Here is a 22,423-nt window from a genome sequence, read left to right as displayed (position 1 = left end):
CCACTGGAGAAAATGACTTCTGACATGATTAAAACGACATTCACGAGTGGAGAAGTCATTATCGTGCAGGGACCCGTTATCAGGATAAGCACAAGATGATTGGAGTGCAACATAACACATATTATATAAATCGAACATTTAAAATAATTAATGTTTTAGTTTCAAACAGACAAGTAAAGACACACAGTGACTCAACAATCTCATTTTAATACATAAATAAAACCGGGCTCTAAATGGGACAGGACAGCAATAGAAATAAGCAGAATTTTTCAGTAGTCCAGCGATAAAAATAAGCAGAATTCCAGCGACAGAAATAGCCGAATTTTTCATTTGTGCACCGGACAAGTACATGGAGAAATATACTTGTCCAGCAATATTTTCACTTGTCCAATCAAATGTTTGGTTTTATTCAAGCTCAAGGAACGTATTTTTTATTGCTTGTCCGAGCAGGTTTTGACTTGTCAAGACAAATGGACAAGTGCTTATTTTGAACACTGATATTTGACTACAACTTAATTTGCTAAAAAAAAAAAAACCCAAATTGTCTGGTTTTAACTTTAATTTAAAGTATAAAGTTCACCTTTTCAAAATATAATGTTTCCTAGCACTAAAAATCCCACTGAGCCCATTGGTCTATTTCTCATTCTAGCCAGTGAAACAAGACTGGTAACTCAAAAGCCGTGGTTTGTGCTATCCTGTCTATGGGATGGTGCATATAAAAGATCTCTTGCTACTAATGGGAACATGTTGCAGGTTTCCTCTCTAAGACTATATGTCAAAATTACCAAATGTTTGACATTAAAGAGTCAGAAGCACCCAGATGTCCAAGATCAGAAGTAATCAGATTTACGCACAGTCAACTGGCCGTCAACACACCTACATAAAAAACACCAATCCACTGGTACGCACACCCTGTATACATGTTTAGGGCCCTGGCCTAATGGTGGCTGGTTTGCCTCAATTAGCAGAAACAAAAAACACACAAAATCAATGTTGTCACAGCTAAGTGCCACCGGACCACGACAACTGGTTAACGATGGAGAGAGAACAACAACAACAACAAAAATCTCAGCTCATTTAATGCCAAAGCAGTGTAATATTATATTAGAGAGTGCATGGATGTGATTGTGGAGTATATGTATGTATTAATGTTAATTAGTGTAATGGCGTTCACCATGGGAAGATTTTTTTATCTAGAACAAAATGAAAACAGATATCTGTTATCTTGAGATGCCGTGATAAAGCACTCGATTGATGCACAGTCTGTCTAGGATCGATCCCGTTGGTGGGCCCATTGGGGTTTTCTCATTCTAGCCACCAATTCCGTGTTTTCACTATATCGTCCGGTCATTAGTTTTTGAACATCATTAGATTCCGAACGGCCATTTTGTTCGGGACTTCTCGTGATATAGAGATGTGATGTCATCAAGGGTTGCAAGTTGACAGCCAGGCTCTTTTCACTAGCCCTACAAAAATGTTTCGGGTAAAACTCCCATGAATAAGTATGACATCAATATCTTGTAATCTTATGTCATTTTGCCTTGTGACACTTTTTGTAAATGCATCATCATTAAAAAGTCACCAGTAACACACAAACGAAAAGTTCAGTACTCACGAGGAAGCGTCGTCTGCTTTGTTTACTATCTATACTAGCGGTCTACAATACCAAAGGGAGAGAAATGCTGTCTAATTTTTTTAAAGTATAGAAGCCCATCCGGGCCATTTCTTATGTAGAATTATGATGTATGCAGTTTGTGATTTTTTAATATGTTTTATTTTTGTGTTTTAGACTATTCCACGGCCAGAAAAGTCAAGATAAAGATCATATTCGGATGAGACAGTATCCAAGGCATATATATATGTAGCTGTTGTGGAAGATGGCATGGGCATCCGGAAAGCTTCAAGAACACTTGATATTACCCTTAGTACATTGCTTGATCGATGCAGTGGGAAAGTTGATGTGGCCTGCCATAAATATGGACCTGAACCATTCTTGTCTACCCATGAAGAGGAAAAACTGGCGTCAAATGTACAGAGCATGACAGCCTTCGGTTATGGCTACAGCAGACAAGATGTGCTGATCATTGCAACTGATCTTGCCATCTGTTTAGGGAAGAAGACAAGAGCCGATACACCAGTGTTCTTAGGATGGTTTGATGGTCTCATGAGGAGATTCCCCGAGTTAAATGTACAGAAGCCGAGGTTCCTGGATATCCAGAGGACCAAAGCAATGTCTGAGGAAACAGTTTTGTGCTACTACGCCCACTTGGAAAAGATTTTGGATGACAACGACTTGAAGAACAGTCCTGAGCATATGTACAACATAGATGAAAAAGGACTAATCGAGAATCACAAGCCTCCAAACATTGTTGCCTCCAGTAAATCGGTGCCAGTTGCAGTAACACTGCCCAGGTCGAGCACGACGACAGTGATCGGATGTGGTAATGCCATTGGACAAACCATCTCTCCATATTTCATTTTCAAAGGGAAGCGAATGCGAAACAAGCTATTGAAAGGTTGTTTGCCAGGAGCTAATGGAACTGTCATTAATTCGGGCTGGTCCAACAGTGAAATCTTCTAGAAGTATCTTACAGAGCACTTTGTCAAGTACTCTATCCAGCCAACAGCAGAGAAACCAGTGTTGATCTTGTACGACGGTCACAAGTCGCACGTCTCCATAGCACTGAGTGAATGGGTGAGCGAGAGACATATCATCCTGTTTGTGCTTCCAGCACATACCTCGCATGTACTTCAACCAATGGATGTTGGTTGCTTTGGGCTGCTCGAGAAAATCTACTGCAACCGTAGACACACGTACATGTGTGAGCATTCAACAAAAGGGCATCGAGAAGCATTGTATATGTCGATTGGGTTGTCAGGCATACACAAGGGCAGTAACACAAGCCAATCTGCAGACGTCTTTCAGAAAGTACAGAATTTTCCCTTTCAACAGACATGCGGTAAACAAATCGGACTTTGTGCCATATCAGTTGTTTAAGTCTTCTGAAGATCAGGAAGTATTACCAGAAGAATCCAACAACACGAACAAAAGGAAATCATCAGAAGTCACCGATGTCACTTTGCCATCGTCTGCAACAGGATTCTTCTCGCAACTTGATGAGACTATGTTCAGCGTTGCAAAGCCCCCAAAGAAAAGAAAAGTGATGAGTGCTATTGTAGGTGGTAGAGCAATAACCAATGACAGTACCCTCGAAAAGATGAAGGACCACCAGAAATCACCCCCGCCCCTAAAGAAACAGATTCAGAAAAAGTCATCTGTGGTGATGATGATGAGGTGAGTTGCCACTGCAATCTCTTCCAACTCAAGGAGAGTGCCTCGATTAACTTTGTCACTTGGGCACAGTGTACACATCCCACGTGCCAACACTGGACTCGATAGTTAACTGCCCTATTTCTGGTGTGAACAGGGCACCATACACGGCTGTGACATTCCAGGAAAACCCCGTAATGACGGCCATACATGTTGCCGAGGACTTTGTTTTCGTAAGGAACCGTGTTTATTTCATGGATTAAATACTCAAGTTACAGGTAAGAACAACAATTTTTAAGTTTCGTTTTGTATATTTCATGAAATCTGTGCTTATCTGTTCGAAAACTAGTAATCGGTGGATAGTTATCTCCGACAGCAGACAGTGAGTGGATCATAACCATCCAAATGTCCATCTAGCACTCGAACGTTTTTGTTGTACAGTCTTGCTGTTTTTTCTGCTGATCATGTAGCTTCATTCTTTCGTTTTCTATGTTGATTAATGGTTTGAGAAAATTCTGTGAGGTAGGAAGTAGAGTTCTGGATCTGTATTCATAAACGTACTTAAGTCAATGTATGATACCTAAATACATACTTAAAGTACATAAATAAGTATCATACATTGACTTAAGTATGTTTATGAATACGGAGCCTGGTTCTTCTGTTGAAGAATCATTGTACAGGACTTGTTCCTGTCGCCTGGGAAGGATTGTTGCAGTAGTTCAGCAATGATAGAAACTGGTCTTGTTCTTTGTTCTTTCTCAGGAGACATTTTGCAGTCTTGACAGCAGACTCTGCTTTTCCATTAGCTCTGCTGTTGTTGGGACTAGTGGTTCGATGTTCAAAATCCCATTCTTTGGAGAAGTTTGCAAATGACGTAGAGATGAACTGAGGTCCATTGTCACTTACAATGATGCAGAGACAACCATAGTGAGAAAAGTGCGATTTAAGTTATCTAATGACCGTTGATGATTTTGTGTTCTCGAGTCTTTCAATTTCCCAGTAATTGCTCAAGTAGTCTACAGTGACTAGAACGTCTTTTCCATCATGCTCGAATAGATCTATACCGATTTTCTCCCACTGACGAGAAGGAAGTTCATGGCTTATAAGTGTCTTGTTTGGTTGTGAGGTCTCATATGTACAGCAAGTTGAGATGTAATGCTTAATGTCAGCAGACATGCCGGGCCAAAGTAAGTATTCTCTGGCTCTTTTTAGACGTCCTTCAATTCCAGCATGGGACGAGTGGACTGCAGTTTTCATTTCTGGTCGCATGGTAAAAGGCACAACTCTTTCTCCTTTGAAAATCAGACCATCTTGAACAGACATCTCATCACGGAAACTGTAGTATGGTGTAAGTTCAGCAGCTAACTTTTGTTTGTCATCAGGCCATCCATGTACGATTACAGACTTCACCTTCTGAAGACAATCATCTTTGTCAGTCTCTCCGATTGGTAGGAAACTCACCATATTCACATGCTCTAAGTCTTCTTGCATATTTTGTGAGGTGGTCAGGTAGGCTCTGGAGAGGGTGTCAGCGAGGTACATCTCCTTACCCTTCTTATATCTGACAGTAATGTCATAGCCTTGAATACGTAGCATCATACCTTGCAGACGTTCTGGGGCTGCAGAAAGAGGTTTCTGTAGAATTGCTTCCAAAGGCTTGTGGTTACTTTCAACATTTGTGTGTCGACCAAATGTATGCTGGTGGAATTTCTCCAACGAGAAAACAATAGCCAACATTTCTTTTTCTGTTTGTGCATATCGAGTTTCTGTCTCTGTCAAGGCACGACTGGCATAAGCAATTAGCTGGCCATCTTGCATCAAGACAGTAACCCAGTCCTTTCTGGCTAGCAACTGGCCTCGGTGGTGTCGTGGTTAGGCCATCGGTCTACAGGCTGGTAGGTACTGGGTTGGATCCCAGTCGAGGCATGGGATTTTTAATCCAGATACCGACTCAAAACCCTGTGTGAGTGCTCCACAAGGCTTAATGGGTAGGTGTAAACCACTTGCACCGACCAGTGATCCATAACTGGTTCAACAAAGGCCATGGTTTGTGCTATCCTGCCTGTGGGAAGTGCAAATAAAAGATCCCTTGCTGCCTGTCGTAAAAGAGTAGCCTATGTGACAACAGTGGGTTTCCTCTAAAAAACAGTGTCAGAATAACCATATGTTTGACGTCCAATAGCCGATGATAAGATAAAAAATCAATGTGCTCTAGTGGCATCATTAAATAAAACAAACTTTTTCTGGCTAGCATCACTGAATAGTAAGTTCACGCTCAGGGTTATAGTACACCAGAACAGGAGCTTCAGTTACAAGTTTCTGGACAGCTTTAAATTGAAGGCTTCGATCATCATGAGTAGGTGTCCATACCAGTTCCATACGACATCAGCACGTGTCAGTTTTCTGATAGGTTAAAGAACATCAGATAGCTTAGGCAAGAACTTTGCCAGATAGTTTACAAAACCACAGAGACGCTGGACATCTTCAACCTTTTCAGATTTCATCTTTAAGATAGCATCAACTTTCTCGGGATCAATCTTCTTTGGATTGAGGAGTTATTCTTGTCTTCCCTTTCGGCTGTAGAACTGTCTTGTTCCACATATGAAGTGACATCTTGCCCAAGATAAGAGTAGAAGTATCTTTGATATACTTTTCAGGAATGACATTCACAGATGCACCACAGTCAATCTGGAATGTGACAGGTTTCTCATTGATCAGGCCTTCACTGGCTACCTTGTGACCCAGAAAGGTTATTTAACTTTTTCGGATTTCAGCTTTACCTTTATTCAGCTTCATTCCCACAGATCGACATTTGTTGGGCAAAGCAGTGAGATTCTTGTCATGGTCTTCTGTAGCAGATTCTAGGTCTTCGCCAGATCCATAGACAATGACATCATCAGACACACCAATCACCCCATCAAGACCTTGCAGTACAGCATTCAGACGTTTCTGGAAGAGTTCTGAGCTCACAGAGGTTCCAAAGGGCAGCCTTTTCCATCGATACCGACCAAATGGTGTCTGGAATGTAGTAAGAAGACTAGGTTTCTCGTTGATCAGCATCCCTGCCTTAATTATCTTCTGTTGCTTGTCTGTTACTGAGAGAAGTTGTTCAGAATCAGAATCAGAATTAATCCGAATATTCTCTAGCAGATGGATATTCTTAAGTTCTCGCTTCATAGAACATTTCTCTGCGAAATGATTCTTCTTTTTACACATTTTGCACGTTTTTCCCCAAGCAGGGCAAAGTGATTTCTTAAAAGGATGAGTTTTCCTGCAGAACTTACATTTGGGCTTGAACTTTCCTCCTAATGAGTGACTTGTGACTGCATGGACAGACATTTCTTCACATCCAATGGATCGCAGTTCAGATGATGTAGCTTCAGCACATCGACAAATATCAATACGTGTAGTGAGGTTTAGACCCGATTCTTGAAGCAGACATTTTCTTGTAGAATTGTCAGTAATACTAGTACTAAGAATGATGTTATCTCTCATTAGACTGTCTCTCATACATTCACAAAAATTGCAAGTCTTTGACAGTGTGCACAGTGCAGCAACATAGTCTTCAAGAGATTATGCAGTACTTTGGTTTCGACTGTTAAACATATAGCGTTCATATGTCTCATTAATCTTTCGCACAAAATGAGCATCAAAACCATCAATAATATCTTGCAGTGTGTGTGGATCTGGAAGGCGCACTCCATTATACAGTCAGTGCTTCTGGTCCAATAGTGTGTAGGAATAAAGCACATTGATATTCAGCTGTTTGACTATCTAGCTTTGCCACAATTGTATAGTTCTGCCACATTTGTTTAAAACATTTCCACTCATCACCACCCCGTTTAACGTTCAATGGCGGTGGCAGATTAACTCTCGCAGGTAAATGTGGACCCACTCGGTCTTCCATACTTTTTTTTTATCTACATTTAGTGCATAACGTTTCTCAGACATTTTCAGTGAAATTACAGTTTGTAGTAGGGCAGTACTACTTATGAATGCAGGAATAATAATATATGTAATCTTATTAGTAGCAACATTGTCAAACACTTCGTTTTGTCCACTTACAGATTCAAGCAGACAATCACCACACACACAGTGACACGTAGCAAAAATGGGGTACTACGATTCGAAAGTTCCAACGCGGCAACCATGAAAGTTTGTGAAATGTATGTGCAGAGAGTACTCACAGACACGGGAGAAGCATACACAATAAAATACTTGAAGAAGAACATTTTAGAGTAACTTTCACCACTGCCACCATGTTTAAGTTCCTTTGAACTTTAAAGAATAAAGAAGACGATCAAAAGTTATCAACCTTTACTGCGCACTAGTGGAAAAATCAACAAGACTGGAAGTACGTCATAGACATGTAATACCAACTATGGTAGACCGAATGTATCATAACAGGTATGAAATGATCAACAACCACTCTAACCCGATCCCCAATTAAAACTACCTTAACCATTGAAGGGGTTACGGGTCGAACTCATGCCTTCATGTACTGAAGTATTTCCGATTCAGGGTATAGCATCACAAAGAATGCTTCGGTTGATCCATGAATATGAAACTAGAGACCACACCGGAAGACTGGTAGCGCCACTCACATCCGTTACACCATTGTCAAATGCAAGTTTTGAAAAGCACATTAGTTAACGTCTATAAAACATTTATTGTTTACTATTGGAAGAATACCAGTACTTGTAACAGGTATAAAATACATTGATAAAACTTTATAACAAATATAGAACTAATGTTACTTGCCACTTTACGGTTTATTCAGTGGCAAAGTGAAAAAGTAACCATACCGCATTTAATTATTGAAAAATAGTGTTGTCGTTACTGCAAGTATTTATTTTTGTGAGGTAATTATATTTAATTTATTACTCTTGCAGTACATGACAAAATTTAGATGTTTTGATTTATTGTATAACTGTGATCGCCCATTAACAACATCATCCTGTTTGTGTGTTTACTACAATCCAAGATGGCGGATATTTGTTTACATTATGAATACATTTATTGTGGCCCTGACACATCTGTTGTTAGGGAATCACATAAAAATAACCCTTTTAACCACATCTTTATTATTAAGGGATGTAGGACAAAATCTCACTGGAAAAAATGTCAAGTCAAAATATCAACTATTAAAGTGGAAGGAAATGTTTTATTTAATGATGCACTCAACACATTTTATTTACGGTTATATGGCATCAGACATATGGTTAAGAACCACACAGATATTGAGAGATGAAAGCCGCTGTCGCCACTTCATCGGCTACTCTTTTCAATTAGCAGCAAGGGATCTTTTATATGCACCATCCCACAGACAGGATAGTACACACCACAGCCTTTGTTACACCAATTGCGGATCATTGGCTGTAATCTATTAAAGTGATACCCATGTAAAAATGTCAACTTTGACATTATACTTAATGTGTAAAACAAATTTTAAAACTCCCAACTATTCTATAACTTTTTTTCTTTCACCAATTAAACCACTGTTTCCACACCTTTAACAGCACTAAATGTGTATAAATAACACAGCATGGGTGATGTAAAAAAACGTTTTAATGCCACAAACTTATTTTTTAAAAATCAAAGACAGGCTGGCTAATAAGCCATACAACCAACAATGAAGCATTCTCTTTAATTATTCCAAATTTTGTAATTATGAAAAAACTCAATTTCCCAAAAGCTAACATATATCTGTTATGTCTCTTGCTCTGTCCTTTTCCTCCCTCCACCCCTCTCACTGTCTCTCTGTCTCACTTCTCTCCATCTCTTGTATAACACACACACACACAAGTTGACATTTTGACAGAGATACAACATTAATGGTACACATTTTGTCCTGTTACATATTGACAACTGACCTGTATATAACTTTTTCCATGGCCGAGTGATGCTCTTTACTCTGTACAATTGAGCATGCTGTGATAATGTGAATAATGATTGATGTTTGCCGATTACTACATGTAGCACATTAAAAAAATGGCCGTTTTCTTATGTTGAACTCTTTTGGGGGGTGGATGGGTATTATAATGACCAATTAGTCGATATACTGATTATATTACTGTTATTGAAGGTATTTTATTTGAAAATAATGAATACATTCCTAAAATTTTGAGTGTGCCAAACGTTTAGTTTTTTTGCAAAACGGAGTTACCTACCCTGATTAATAAAAAATATATTTTGGGGGTCAAGGCCAATTGATTTTTCTTTTTTTTTTAAATAAAAAATTCTTTTAAAGGTATTTCTTCAGTGTAACAAACAATCAATATCATTCTTGTCATTTTTAAAAAGTGTCCGCGGTCCCTAATGAAACGGAAATGGAAACCCAAAATAAAAAAATATACTAGTATATAAAAAAATACAGTTATAATTTCATGTTTACAGGATACGCCCATAAAAATGGCCATATTCTTTTAACATACTTATCACTTGTCACATATTTAGGTGGAAAGACTGATCTCCATAATATTACCGTTACATAACAAATAATAACGTCATATTTCGAATAAGAAGAATAAACGAAATTTTATTTTTACCTTTCATCGTTGCTATTGGCAAACCGGAACTGATGTCATAAACACCTATTGTCTATTGGTCATCAAATTTAACTGCGTACGTTTCCGACATCAAGCGTCATCACAATGACGTCACTTAGCATTGTTTTCATTTTAAAATGGTTTTCTAAAATAACTTTTGACATTTTTGCCAAAAACAAAGTATGAAAATAAAATGTCAATGAATACTCTTAGAATGACATATCCAAATATTTGCTAAATTGTTGTATATCTTATGGGGTTTTTTAAAATAGAAGTGACCCGTCAAATAGCGCGTGCTATTGTTTGTTATTGTTTCTTGTTTTTTGGTAGCGGTTTCTTTTATCTGTAGAAATTTGTTATAATATACTATTATATATGAACTACAATATGACAGTTGCATTAAAATAGAATAAGTATCACTTTTCATGTCTTAAAAAGGTACAAATACAATATAATAGTTGTAATCAGACGGCAAAAACAGTCATCGAAAAGCGCAATTTCCCCCATTTCTATTTATAAACAACAGGTCATGTGACAGCACATTTGCCGCCATACAATTTGACATAAGAAGAATAAACGAAATTTAATTTTTACCTTTCATCGTTGCTATCCAGAAAGCAAACCGGAACTGATGTCATAAACACCTATTGTCTATTGGTCATCAAATTTAACCGCGTACATTTCCGACATCAAGCGTCATCACAATGACGTCACTTAGCATTGTTTTCATTTTAAAATCATTTTCTAAAATAACTTTTGACATTTTTGCCAAAAACAAAGTATGAAAATAAAATGTCAATGAATAGTCTTAGAATGACATATCCACATATTTGCTACATTGTTGTTGTATATCTTATGTTTTTTTTAAAATAGAAGTAACCCGTCAAATAGCGCGTGCTATTGTTTGTTATTGTTTCTTGTTTTTTGGTAGCGGTTTCTTTTATCTGTAGAAATTTGTCATAATATACTATTATATATGAACTACATTATGACAGTTGCATTAAAATAGAATAAGTATTACATTTCATGTCTTAAAAAGGTACAAATACAATATAATAGTTGTAATCAGACGACATAAAGAGTCATCGAAAAGCGCAATTTCCCCCATTTCTATTTATAAACAACAGGTCATGTGACAGCACATTTGCCGCCATACAATTTGACATAAGAAGAATAAACGAAATTTAATTTTTACCTTTCATCGTTGCTATCCAGAAAGCAAACCGGAACTGATGTCATAAACACCTATTGTCTATTGGTCATCAAATTTAACCGCGTACATTTCCGACATCAAGCGTCATCACAATGACGTCACTTAGCATTGTTTTCATTTTAAAATCATTTTCTAAAATAACTTTTGACATTTTTGCCAAAAACAAAGTATGAAAATAAAATGTCAATGAATAGTCTTAGAATGACATATCCAAATATTTGCTAAATTGTTGTATATGTTATGTTTTTTAAAAATAGAAATTACCCGTCAAATAGCGCGTGCTATTGTTTCTTGTTTTTTGGTAGCGGTTTCTTTTATCTGTAGAAATTTGTCATAATATACTATTATATATGAACTACATTATGACAGATGCATTAAAATAGAATAAGTATCACTTTTCATGTCTTAAAAAGGTACAAATACAATATAAAGGTATTTGACGTCAAACATAGGATTGTTGTGGTATTAGAGCGGGATTCGTTGCCTACCGTTTGGTAGTCAGGAATTGCCAAAAAAAGACATAGGTTGGTCTCTGACTGTAATGAGAGCGTGTTTATGTCCAAATGTCCGTCTAGCTCTCTTACAGTCAGAGTACTCGGGCTAATGTGCTCTGTATTCGTCGTTGTTTTGTTGTGTAGTTTTTTTTAGCAGGGCGGACGCTCCGTTTTGTAGGCAACGACCCGAAACATTTTATTTGTCTCAAAAATCGTTAAACAAGTTATTTCATGCAAATAAAATGTATTCAGGATGTAATAATCACAAATCATAAAAGGATCCTACATTGTTGATAAAAATATCAAAGAAAAATCGCAAACACTTTAAAGTGTAGTTGACCTATATTATCGCCGTTTGACCCAGATACAATACTTCGTGGTACTAACAGCCAGCGATTTATTCTTCTTTCACTACCTCTATGAACATGTCAGAAGAAGTTGCATAAATTAATGATTCCGATAATAATGTTTTTAACATTTACTTGTGTGACATCTCCAGTGACCTACTGCGGTAGGGCGCACATTTTCTACGTCCGCTCGGACTACCGTGCGTCATGCATAAACGTTTCACGTTTTTGACTTCTCAAAAACTTCATCAGTTCAAACTACATTTTGTGCCACACATAAACAAATTCTGAACCCCGTCTCCAAGGGCCTAAGCGACAGTGCCCAAAATAATTTTAAAAAAATGAAGCGGCATAAGCGTACGGGCTCGAATTTTGGTTGGGGATACAGGCAGATTTTTGCCAGAGTTAAAAGAAAGTCCCCGAATCTGTATAACAACAATTATTCATATTAGCTTTACTGCCAAACAGCAGGGTTCCGTTCCACGAAGCGATCTTAGCCCTAAGATTACCGTAAGCGCATAGCTACCCTATGCACTTAAGTTGATCTTAGGGTTAAGATCGCTTCGTAGAACGGGGCCCAAAACCATAGCTATGGTAGAGAGGCAATGGTGTTTGGGGGGTGGGGGGTTTATTTAATTTAACGACACCACCAGAGCACATTGATGTATTAATCATCGGGTATTGGATGTCAAACATTTGGTAATTTTGACATATAGTCTTAGAGAATAAACCTGCTACATTTTTCCATTAGTAGCAAGGCATCTTTTATATGCACCATCCCAGCCGTGGTGCACTGGCTGGAATGAGAAATAGGCCAATGGGCCCGCTGACGGGGTTCAACCCCAAACCGACCGTGCTTTACCACTGGGCTGTTTATTGATACTGATGGGTTTTTTAAGTATGTAACCTTCCTGAAATGGCCGCAAAATGGTATTTCAGAGCCTCTAGAAAATGTCCTGGGGATGGGTCACGCCCTCAGATCTCCTAACTAGTGTCTTGCGCCTTCCATGCTCATTGGTTCATTTTTTAAATCTTAGCTACAGCCCTGAACAGCTATATAGGGTTGCAAATTTACATGGATTACAACTAATATTGTGTCAGAATAAAATGATGGAAATACATGGTGAAATGGTTTTAGGCCAGCTCATTTGTTCTAAATGCTATACCTGGATAGTATTCAAATATAAGTAAAGGCAAATAGATGACCAGTGTATATAACTTGTGAATGTCCCCGGGATAGGGATGGAGTTCACAATAGTTAGTATATAGAAATTGCATTTAAATTTTAAACTAATTTGTTCAGATCTACTAGAACATATCCGTGACCTATTTCCTTATGAATTTGGTCATTCTACCCCTCTCTCAGGATCCTAAGGGTGGGGCACAAATAGGGGAAAATTAAGCCAATTGTCTTGTCCAGGAATACCAGGATTTTTTTTTATGTGAATGGATATTTTACTTCTTTTTTTTTCTTTACAGTTGTGGCCCTGTGAAGTCATTTTCACCTTAAGATACTATTGAAAGTATCTTGTGTCGCAATAAATTACTGCAATGCATAAAATCCGTTTTACTATTTCTAGTATTCTTATATCACTGTCTAGGATTTCTGCCAGAGGGTATGAAGGATAAAATGTAGTACCCTAAAATCTTGGGAGTTAATGGATACATTAAACATTTTTTTAGAACGATTATAGTAAGAGAGCTGCAGTTAAAAATTTGTACATGAAATGCAGTGTCCAATTTCAAGATTCCAAACCCATAACCACCTAGTAGTGGCAGTTATTATCTGTTTGGGGGTTTTAAGTACCCTCAAATTATTGATTACTGGTGTCCTTTACTTTTGATCTAGTGACCCCCAAAAGTTGCATGCACACAGCAAATAGTTTCCAGTTTTACATAACTTACCATGGCAACCAAAAGTTTGCATTAGTTACCACTGAACTGGGTACCATGGTAACAGATAGTTTTGAACTGGTTACTATGGCAACAGAATTAATAATTTTCACCTATCTTTTCTACAGGCATAGTACAATTATGTCACTATACATTTGTTGTTACTCAGTCCTTGAAAATAATATTTTTTTAGAAATTTGTTTTCTGTTTTGCATTGGTTACCATGGTAACAGAATGCACAATTTTCACCATTCTCTTGTAAACAGCTTGGAGCTTATTGTTATGTCATTATACAGACATCTGTATTCAAATAAATTAATTATATCGAGTTTCTGTCTTTGTCAAGGCACGACTGGCATGAGCTATTGGTTGGCCACCTTGCATCAAGACAGCACCCAGTCCTTTCTGGCTAGCATCACACCAGGGTTGAAAATTAACATGAAAACCATGGTCGCCAGCAGGCCAGTTGAAGAAAAGTCTTACTGGCCCTTCTCAAATTCAACTACGTAGCCCTCCAATTATCACATTGAAATTCAACGGCACAGCCAAAATCAAAATCTGGGTGTCAGTTCTCTTTATATTGTGCAAGAGGAGGTAAAATCTCCAGTAACGGATTTTTTCTGGAGTAGCTGTCCTCCTACTGATGAACCATGCACACGTGTGTGTTTAATTTGGATATTGTAAATGCTACAGTAGTAGGTTACTAATAAAATAAATATCGAAAGAAAAATAAATCTGTAAAAAACAAGAAAAACAACAATAATTTAACAAAATGCTCTATGTATTTAGTTCTCATATTACAAAGTTTAAAAAACGTACCGGTACTTATAACTATTGTCATATAGTAGCTCTACTAGATACTTATGGCATATCTAGTCCATTCCAATAAGCCGACGACTTCCAGATTAAAAAAAAAATACATGCAGTGTCTTCGATACGTTTTGACACCTGGCCCAAAGCCACAGAAGCTAAGTCTGGTGCTGTCAAAATATTGAGCATGTTCTTTGTTTCAGTTTCAGTATCTTTCTTTTCAACTCGCCAGACCCTAAAATGGATGATCGCCCAACGGACTACCTTTGTAAAATTCTTAGTCGCCTTTAGCCAATTTTCAACCCTGTCACACTGAATATTAAGTTCATGCTCAGGGTTATAGTACACCAGAATAGGAGCTTCAGTTACAAGTTTCTGGACAGCTTTGAAGGCTTCAATCATCACGAGTAGGTGTCCAGTTCCATACCACATCAGCATGTGTCAGTTTTCTGATAGGTTTAAGAACATCAGATAGCTTAAGCAAGAACTTTGCCAGGTAGTTTACAAAACCACAGAGACGCTGGACATCTTCAACCTTTTCAGGTTTCTTCATCTTTAGGATAGCATCAACTTTCTCGGGATCAATCTTCAAGCCTTCACTGGTTACCTTGTGACCCAGAAAGGTTATTTCACTTATGGTAGACCGAATGTATCATAACAACATGGAGTTATAGTATTTTTCTTTTTTAAAAAATCCAAAGAAAAAATGCATATTATTAGGCCTATTGGTAGGGTACGTTCGAGCAAAACCTACCACTCACGATACCCAAGTGATACTTTTCTTTTCTTTGGGACAACATAATTGGTCAGTTTTGTGATTTTAGATGGGAAAGTCTACTTAATCAAGGGTTTTACAGAATTACTTACAGTAATAAAGCAGGACGGCTGATAATGTCCATTACGATTTGAGGGGTATCTGTGCGGTTATCACACAATACTCTGTGATATTAATAAAAGAGACACGTCTTTTTAGTGTGTCTAGACACAGTGTCTGGGGACTGTCTAAATATACACCTGCTAATCAGGAACCACAGGTACAGGTCACGGAAAGAAAATACAAATTAACCAAGAAAACACTCTGATTATTATTTCAGTACGTGGGTTAATTTATGTATAAAACATAATACAGTTATTTCAACACTTTGACAATGGTGGTCTATTTTGTATTGAAAAATATTATATAATTGTTGCTGGCTTACTGGGATGGTTATTATTACAGAACATTGCAATGCATCCGCAAAAATCAGGTATGTTTTGTTTCTTCAGTTCGAAGACTAATTCCTGACGTGACACGTTGGGTATTACGTAACCACCAGCTCGCCAGAGGGTGTATTCAATGGGATGGTACAAAATGGCTGCACCCGTTATATATAATAGCCGTCACATTTAAGAGTTTTATTAATTAACTAAACGATTATACTTGTTGATATTAATTAAGCAATAGTGTGAATTATATATCGTTGACTATGCATACCAGGCCAAATGCCTTAATTTTCCCCTCCTTTAAAAAATAGCAGAAATCCAGTTATTTTCTAGCAAAATATCAACTATTACATCAAATTATTTTTCCAAAATGAAATCAAATTCACCTATTTTTTTTTAATTTGCAATTGGCGAATTTGGGGAGTGCTAGGGCTACAACCTCATATAGTTAATCAGTGTTTGTCTTGGCAGAGCTTCGAACAAATACCGATTATTCTTGCCCACTGGACAGGGTTATCAGCTCTTGCACGGTCCAAGACAAATCATTCTGACCCGAGGGCTAAACGATTTCTGCATACACATGACGTCATAACTCATGTTTTACGATGATTGATGTCATAACTCATGGTTTTTTTTTTTAGAATTCTCTTTGCCATTTAACGTTGTATCATTATTTTAAAAATATTTAAACAAATTAATATTTTCAACTTTATATTTATTGGTAAGCTGTTGTATTTTGATGTCGTATAATGTGACTATATTTTTCCACATATGATTAAAGGAGTTAGTAGGTGAAATTTTTACGAATCGTTCAACAATAAACAAACCATATGCAGCTTACAAAATTAATGTTTTGTTACTGTAATTAATGGGCAAAGAAAAGAATCAATGACCATTGTGAGGTATAGATAAGGCTATTCCAACCCTTGGGACAAAGAGTTTTTGTCAGGGCCTTGGTAAACCTTGAGTTCACAAAAAACATTTTGTCCCTCAGGTTGAAAGTGCCTTATTTTTTATCTCACAACGGTGATAGATTCTATTAGCACAGACTTGGTTGATATTTTCCATATTTAGAAACACTTGTGACAAATCCTCTATATATTTTTTCAAAAATCCAACAAGGATGACAGACAGTTTATATTGAATTAAATCTCCACATTGACAAAGATATGGCTGCTGTTCTAATGGCTTTGCAATGAATATTTTCTCTGAACTTTATATTATATGTTTAGGATTCTCAAAGAAACCACGGTTACAATTTTTATGATCTTGACTTAAAGGCATACTGTCACGGATTTAAGGACCTTATTTCTCTAAAAATGGATAATAACTAAAAATTACATTAATTGTTGGAAACCAAATCTAGCTATTACATCACCTTAACTGAACCATGATGGAGTGAAATCCATGTCAACACTCTCAGCAATTTTAGTTTTTGAATTAGGGACCATTGCCATAATTCAATTATTTTTACAAAATATCATTAATAAATGGAGTACGGTGGTTATGAAGATAGTTGAATAAAGTACATTTAGGGACAAATCAAATTATTTTTGTTCAGGTAATACTTTGTTAGACCATTAAATAGGTCAGTGGTCTGTGACAATATGTCTTTAATTCTGCAAAGATTATATGTGGGATCACTGGCTTCGGTGATGTCGAGGTTAGGCCTACGGACAAAAGGTCTGTAGGTACAGGGTTCACAGCCAAGTACCGGCTCCCATCCAACGCAACATTTTATAGACTCAATGGGTAGGTGTAAGACCAATGCACCTTCTTCTCTCTCACTAACCGCCAACATCTAACCCACTTTCCTGGACAGACAGGCCAGATAGCTGAAGTATGTGCGTGTGTCCAGGACTGGGTGCTTGAACCATAATTGGATATAAGCATGAAAATAAAGTTGCAATGCAATGCAATATACGTGGGATCAATTAATTTGTTATGTTTAAAATTACATGTAAAAACAGTGAAATCTAACACTTGAAACTATGAGAATGCCGTCAGTGGGCCCATTGGGCTATTTCTCATTCCAGCCAGTGCACCACGACTGGTATATCAAAGGCCGTGGTATGTACTACCCTGTCTGTGGGATGGTGCATATAAAAGATCCCTTGCTGCTAATCGAAAATAGTAGCCCATGAAGAGGCGACAGTAGGTTTCCTCTCTCAAAATGTGTGGTCCTTAACAATACAATGTATGTCCGACGCCATATAAACATAAATAAAATGTGTTGAGTGCGTCATTAAATAAACCATTTCCTTCCTTTTTAATTCTGCAAAGACTATATGTAGGATCACTGGCCTCGATGGTGTCGTGGTTAGGCCTTTAAGACATAAGGCTGGTAGGTACAGGGTTCACAGCCCGGTACCGGCTCCCACCCAGAGCGAGTTTTAACGACTCAATGCGTAGGTGTAACACCACTACACCTTTTCTACCTCACTAACCACTAACCCACTGTCCTGGACAGACAGCCCAGATAGCCGGGGTGAGTGTGTGTGTCTCCAGGACTGGGTGCTTGAACCTTAATTGGATATAAGCACGAAAATAAAGTTGCAATGCAATATACATGGGATCAATTAATTTGCAACTTTATAAATACATGTAATCTGACACATGGTTATATCGACACTTGAGAGAGAGAGAGAGAGAGAGAGAGAGAGAGAGAGAGAGAGAGAGAGAGAGAGAGAGAGAGAGAGAGAGAGAGAGAGAGAGAGAGAGAGAGAGAGAGAGAGAGAGAATGCACCTTTAAGGAAGGAATCTTTTATTTAACGACACCCTCAACTCATTTTATTTACAGTTATAAGGCGTTGGACATATGGTTAAGGACCACACAGATATTGAAGGAGGAAAACTGCTGTCACCACTTCATGGGCTACTCTTTTTGATTAGCAGCAAGGGATCTTTTATATGCACCATCCCACAGACAGGGTAGTACATACCATGGCCTTTGATATACCAGTCATGGTGCACTGGCTGGAACGAGAAATAGCCCAATGGGCCCACCGACGGGGATCGATCCCACACCAAACGAGCGCTGCACCACTGGGCTATGTCCCACCCCATGCACCTTTAAATTACTCAAGCTAAGAATTTGACACGAGAAGTCCCTTGAACTTGAGAAGCCAAAGATACAATGCTGGCAGTGTGCTCGATTTGGACTGACTAAATCCTTTCTTGCTCTGAATAATTAAAAAACAAAAACAAAACAATTCATGAATAGGGAAACACTGACATGAATTCAAAAATGTATTCAGGGAAATAATAAATATTTGGCAGTTTTTAATGGAATGGTGTGACTAAGAAGAATTCAAAGATAAAAATTATTATAAAATGAATGAATGAATGAATGAATGAATGGATGGATGGATGGATGGATGGATGAATGAATGGAAGAATGAATGAAAGAATGAACAGGAATGGAAGAATAAAATTAATTAATGGATGGATGGATGGATGGATGGATGGATGGATGGATGAATGAATGAATGAAAGTGAATGAACAGATGAACAGAAAACTTTGTTTTATTTGAGCACATTCATTTTTTTTATCTTATCATCGGCTATTGGACGTCAAACATATGGTCATTCTGACACTTTTTTAGAGGAAACCCGCTGTCGCCACATAGGCTACTCTTTTACGACAGGCAGCAAGGGATCTTTTATTTGCACTTCCCACAGGCAGGATAGTACAAACCATGGCCTTTGTTGAACCAGTTATGGATCACTGGTTGGTGCAAGTGGTTTACACCTACCCATTAAGCCTTGCGGAGCACTCACTCAGGGTTTGGAGTCGGTATCTGGATTAAAAATCCCATGCCTCGAATGGTATCTGAACCCAGTACCTACCAGCCTGTAGACCGATGGCCTAACCACGACACCACCGAGGCCAGTAGATGAAAGGAAGAATGCAGGTTTCTGTCAGAGGGTAAAATGGGTATGGCGCTATACCCAAAACCTTTTGCAGATTTTTTTTTTTTTTAAAGTTAACCGTTTGACAAAATTAATTACTCTTTTCATTACTCTGTGATTTTGTTAATCCTAACCCTAAACGTAACCCTTTTTTTTTCTTCTGGGTTAGGCCCCCATATTCACTGTGGTTGCATTCAATTTCATAGCGCCATACCCAAAAATTTATTTCTGGAAAAAACACTGGTATGGAGCGATAGATTTTTTAATGATACCCAGAACAAACTACAATAAACATTGGCTATTGTGTAACTAAAAGGATTTTAAAACATTTATACTGAATGAAAGATTAAGTTAACAATTTCAAAAGAACTGTCCAATTTTATGATGGTGGACCATGTGATTTGTTTGTGACATGTTAGAGTTATTGCCCCTACATTAAAACCACACACACACATGTGCACATACACACACACACACTTTTGGAGTAACATTTTCATGATATATGCAGAATAAATTATTTTTAAAAATAATGAATGAATGAATGAATGAATGAATGACTGATGTTTTTTGCAAAACATGCTTGGTTAAACAGTCAGTTTTGAACTTTGTACAGACACACACACACCAGATATATCTGTACACATATTTCGGGTTACATTTTCCTGGTACATGTATACCGTACGTATCTAAAAATAAATGACTTTTTAAAGGGGAGACAATGACGTCGACTATTAAATAACTATCACTTGTTGACCAGGATAAATGGAATCATGTTTTAACACAACATGCTGGGACAAACGCAGAAAGGATCAGAAAACGAAATAGCAAACAAAATGAACTGAAATTTAGTAACTGGTATCCCATCCTTTTTTTCCTTCAGTAGAACCCCTTACAATAATCACACACAAAAGTGAAACAAAATAAAAGAACAATTATTCTAGAAAAGGAAATGTTGTAAATTCATAGTCAGTAACTATTAGGTGTCTAAGCTTTGTTTTGTTTAAAGACCCCACACTGACCTACGGTAACTGAGAAATGAGTATTAAGGAATATGTTTTACGTTAGTATGTCATACAGTTTATAATCGTGTGGGTTTTGTGGGGGGGGGGGGGGTTAAATTATAATTCATTACAATTTACACAATTATTGCTCAACTGACACGAATGCTTACAACAGAGAGAGAGAGAGAGAGAGAGAGAGAGAGAGAGAGAGAGAGAGATAGATGGCTCCACCAAGGGCAGTAGATCTTATGACCCTTCACACATCAAGCGAATGCTCTACCACATTATTGTTGTCTATACTTATTTCAGTGCTTATATCCAATTAAGGTTCAAGCATGCTGTTCTTGGCACACACCTCAGCTGTCTAGGACAGTGGGTTAGTGGTTAGGTGTTAGTCGGAGAGTAGTCGGTATAATGGCCTTACACCTACCCATCAAGTAGCTCTGGGTGGGAACTGATACCAACCAGTCTGAAGTCTGATGGCTTAACTCTTATCCATCCAGCTTTCCAAAGTGAAATTATGTCATTTAGAACCTACATTATTCAACCTCAAATTGTAAAAAAAAAACCTAAACAATTTTACACTATTTTGATGTGTGTCATAGTTTAGAGGTCATATTAGTGAGTCTAATAACCAAAATAAAATTGACAGAAGAACTTATTAATATTTTAAAAAATTGAAAACCCTATGATCACAATCCATGATGTCATTGTTTATGACAGTTTATTTTCACTTTCAATTGATGACTAGTAATCCCATCCAGCATCTACTTCAAAGTCTGTATTATAAGTTATTTTCGGCGAATACATCCTTTACAAATCTTCAGTTTTCATTAAATAATAATGTCTAACATGTTTTAAATGAAATAATTACACAAACAGCGAGAAATCGAACTCATGTGAGCGTTACGTCATCGATAACGTTTACACAAATTTAGACCGGGATTTTTTGTTTTCTTTTCGATATTGAGATAACAACTTAAATACAAATACCAGTCAACAAAATACACTCAACGTTTTCGATTATCATTCTACTGTTCTAGCGATCACAGAATCAAGATAAATAACTCCTGTGAATGTTGACAGCTGTGTTTACGAAGGCTGGTTGCGTCTCAACTGCAGTCGAGAATGAAAGGGAAAGAGTTAACCAGTACACCATTGAGGCCGGTACCACAGAGCTACTCCCCATTCTTTCAAATCATCAAGGGATCCCACCATTATTTCAGTCAATCACTGACATGTAGGTTGGATCACACCACTATTTCAGCCAATCAGTATCATGTAGGTTGGATCACACCACTATTTCAGCCAATCATTGACATGTAGGTTAGATCACGCCATTATTTCAGCCAATCATTGACATGTAGGTTGGATCACGCCATTATTTCAGCCAATCATTAACATGTAGGTTGGATCACACCACTATTTCAGCCAATCAGTATCATGTAGGTTGGATCACGCCATTATTTCAGCCAATCCGTGACCTGTAGGTGAGATCACACCATTATTTCAGCCAATCAGTATCATGTAGGTTGGATCACGCCATTATTTCAGCCAATCAGTATCATGTAGGTTGGATCCCACCATTATTTCAGCCAGTCATTGACATGTAGGTTGGATCACACCACTATTTCAGCAAATCAGTATCATGTAGGTTGGATCACACCATTATTTCAGCCAATCAGTGACCTGTAGGTGAGATCACACCATTATTTCAGCCAATCAGTATCA

The 22,423-nt window shown here is 37.6% G+C and overlaps 1 protein-coding gene and 1 long non-coding RNA gene across 6 annotated transcripts in view; one reads left to right on the top strand and one right to left on the bottom strand.

Annotated features, from left to right (window-relative positions):
• Nucleotides 1-11,451, top strand: part of LOC121376758 — a 51,657-nt gene extending 40,206 nt beyond the window's left edge. The window contains exons 2-3 of the long non-coding RNA XR_005958521.1: nt 1,790-3,549; nt 7,339-11,451. This is a non-coding gene — a long non-coding RNA (uncharacterized LOC121376758). The remainder of the gene's footprint in view (nt 1-1,789; nt 3,550-7,338) is intronic.
• LOC121376756 overlaps nt 1-22,423 on the bottom strand; it is a 78,512-nt gene that overhangs the window by 30,587 nt on the left and 25,502 nt on the right. For all 5 annotated transcript variants that reach the window (XM_041504525.1, XM_041504527.1, XM_041504528.1 and 2 more), the window contains one exon: nt 18,874-18,961. In XM_041504525.1, the coding sequence (XP_041360459.1) occupies nt 18,874-18,961 (88 nt within the window). The remainder of the gene's footprint in view (nt 1-18,873; nt 18,962-22,423) is intronic.

This window comes from Gigantopelta aegis, chromosome 7 (assembly GCF_016097555.1).
Source record: "Gigantopelta aegis isolate Gae_Host chromosome 7, Gae_host_genome, whole genome shotgun sequence".
In the NCBI taxonomy this organism is placed as follows: Eukaryota; Metazoa; Mollusca; class Gastropoda; order Neomphalida; family Peltospiridae; genus Gigantopelta; species Gigantopelta aegis.
This window is presented reverse-complemented; position numbering and strand designations above follow the sequence as displayed.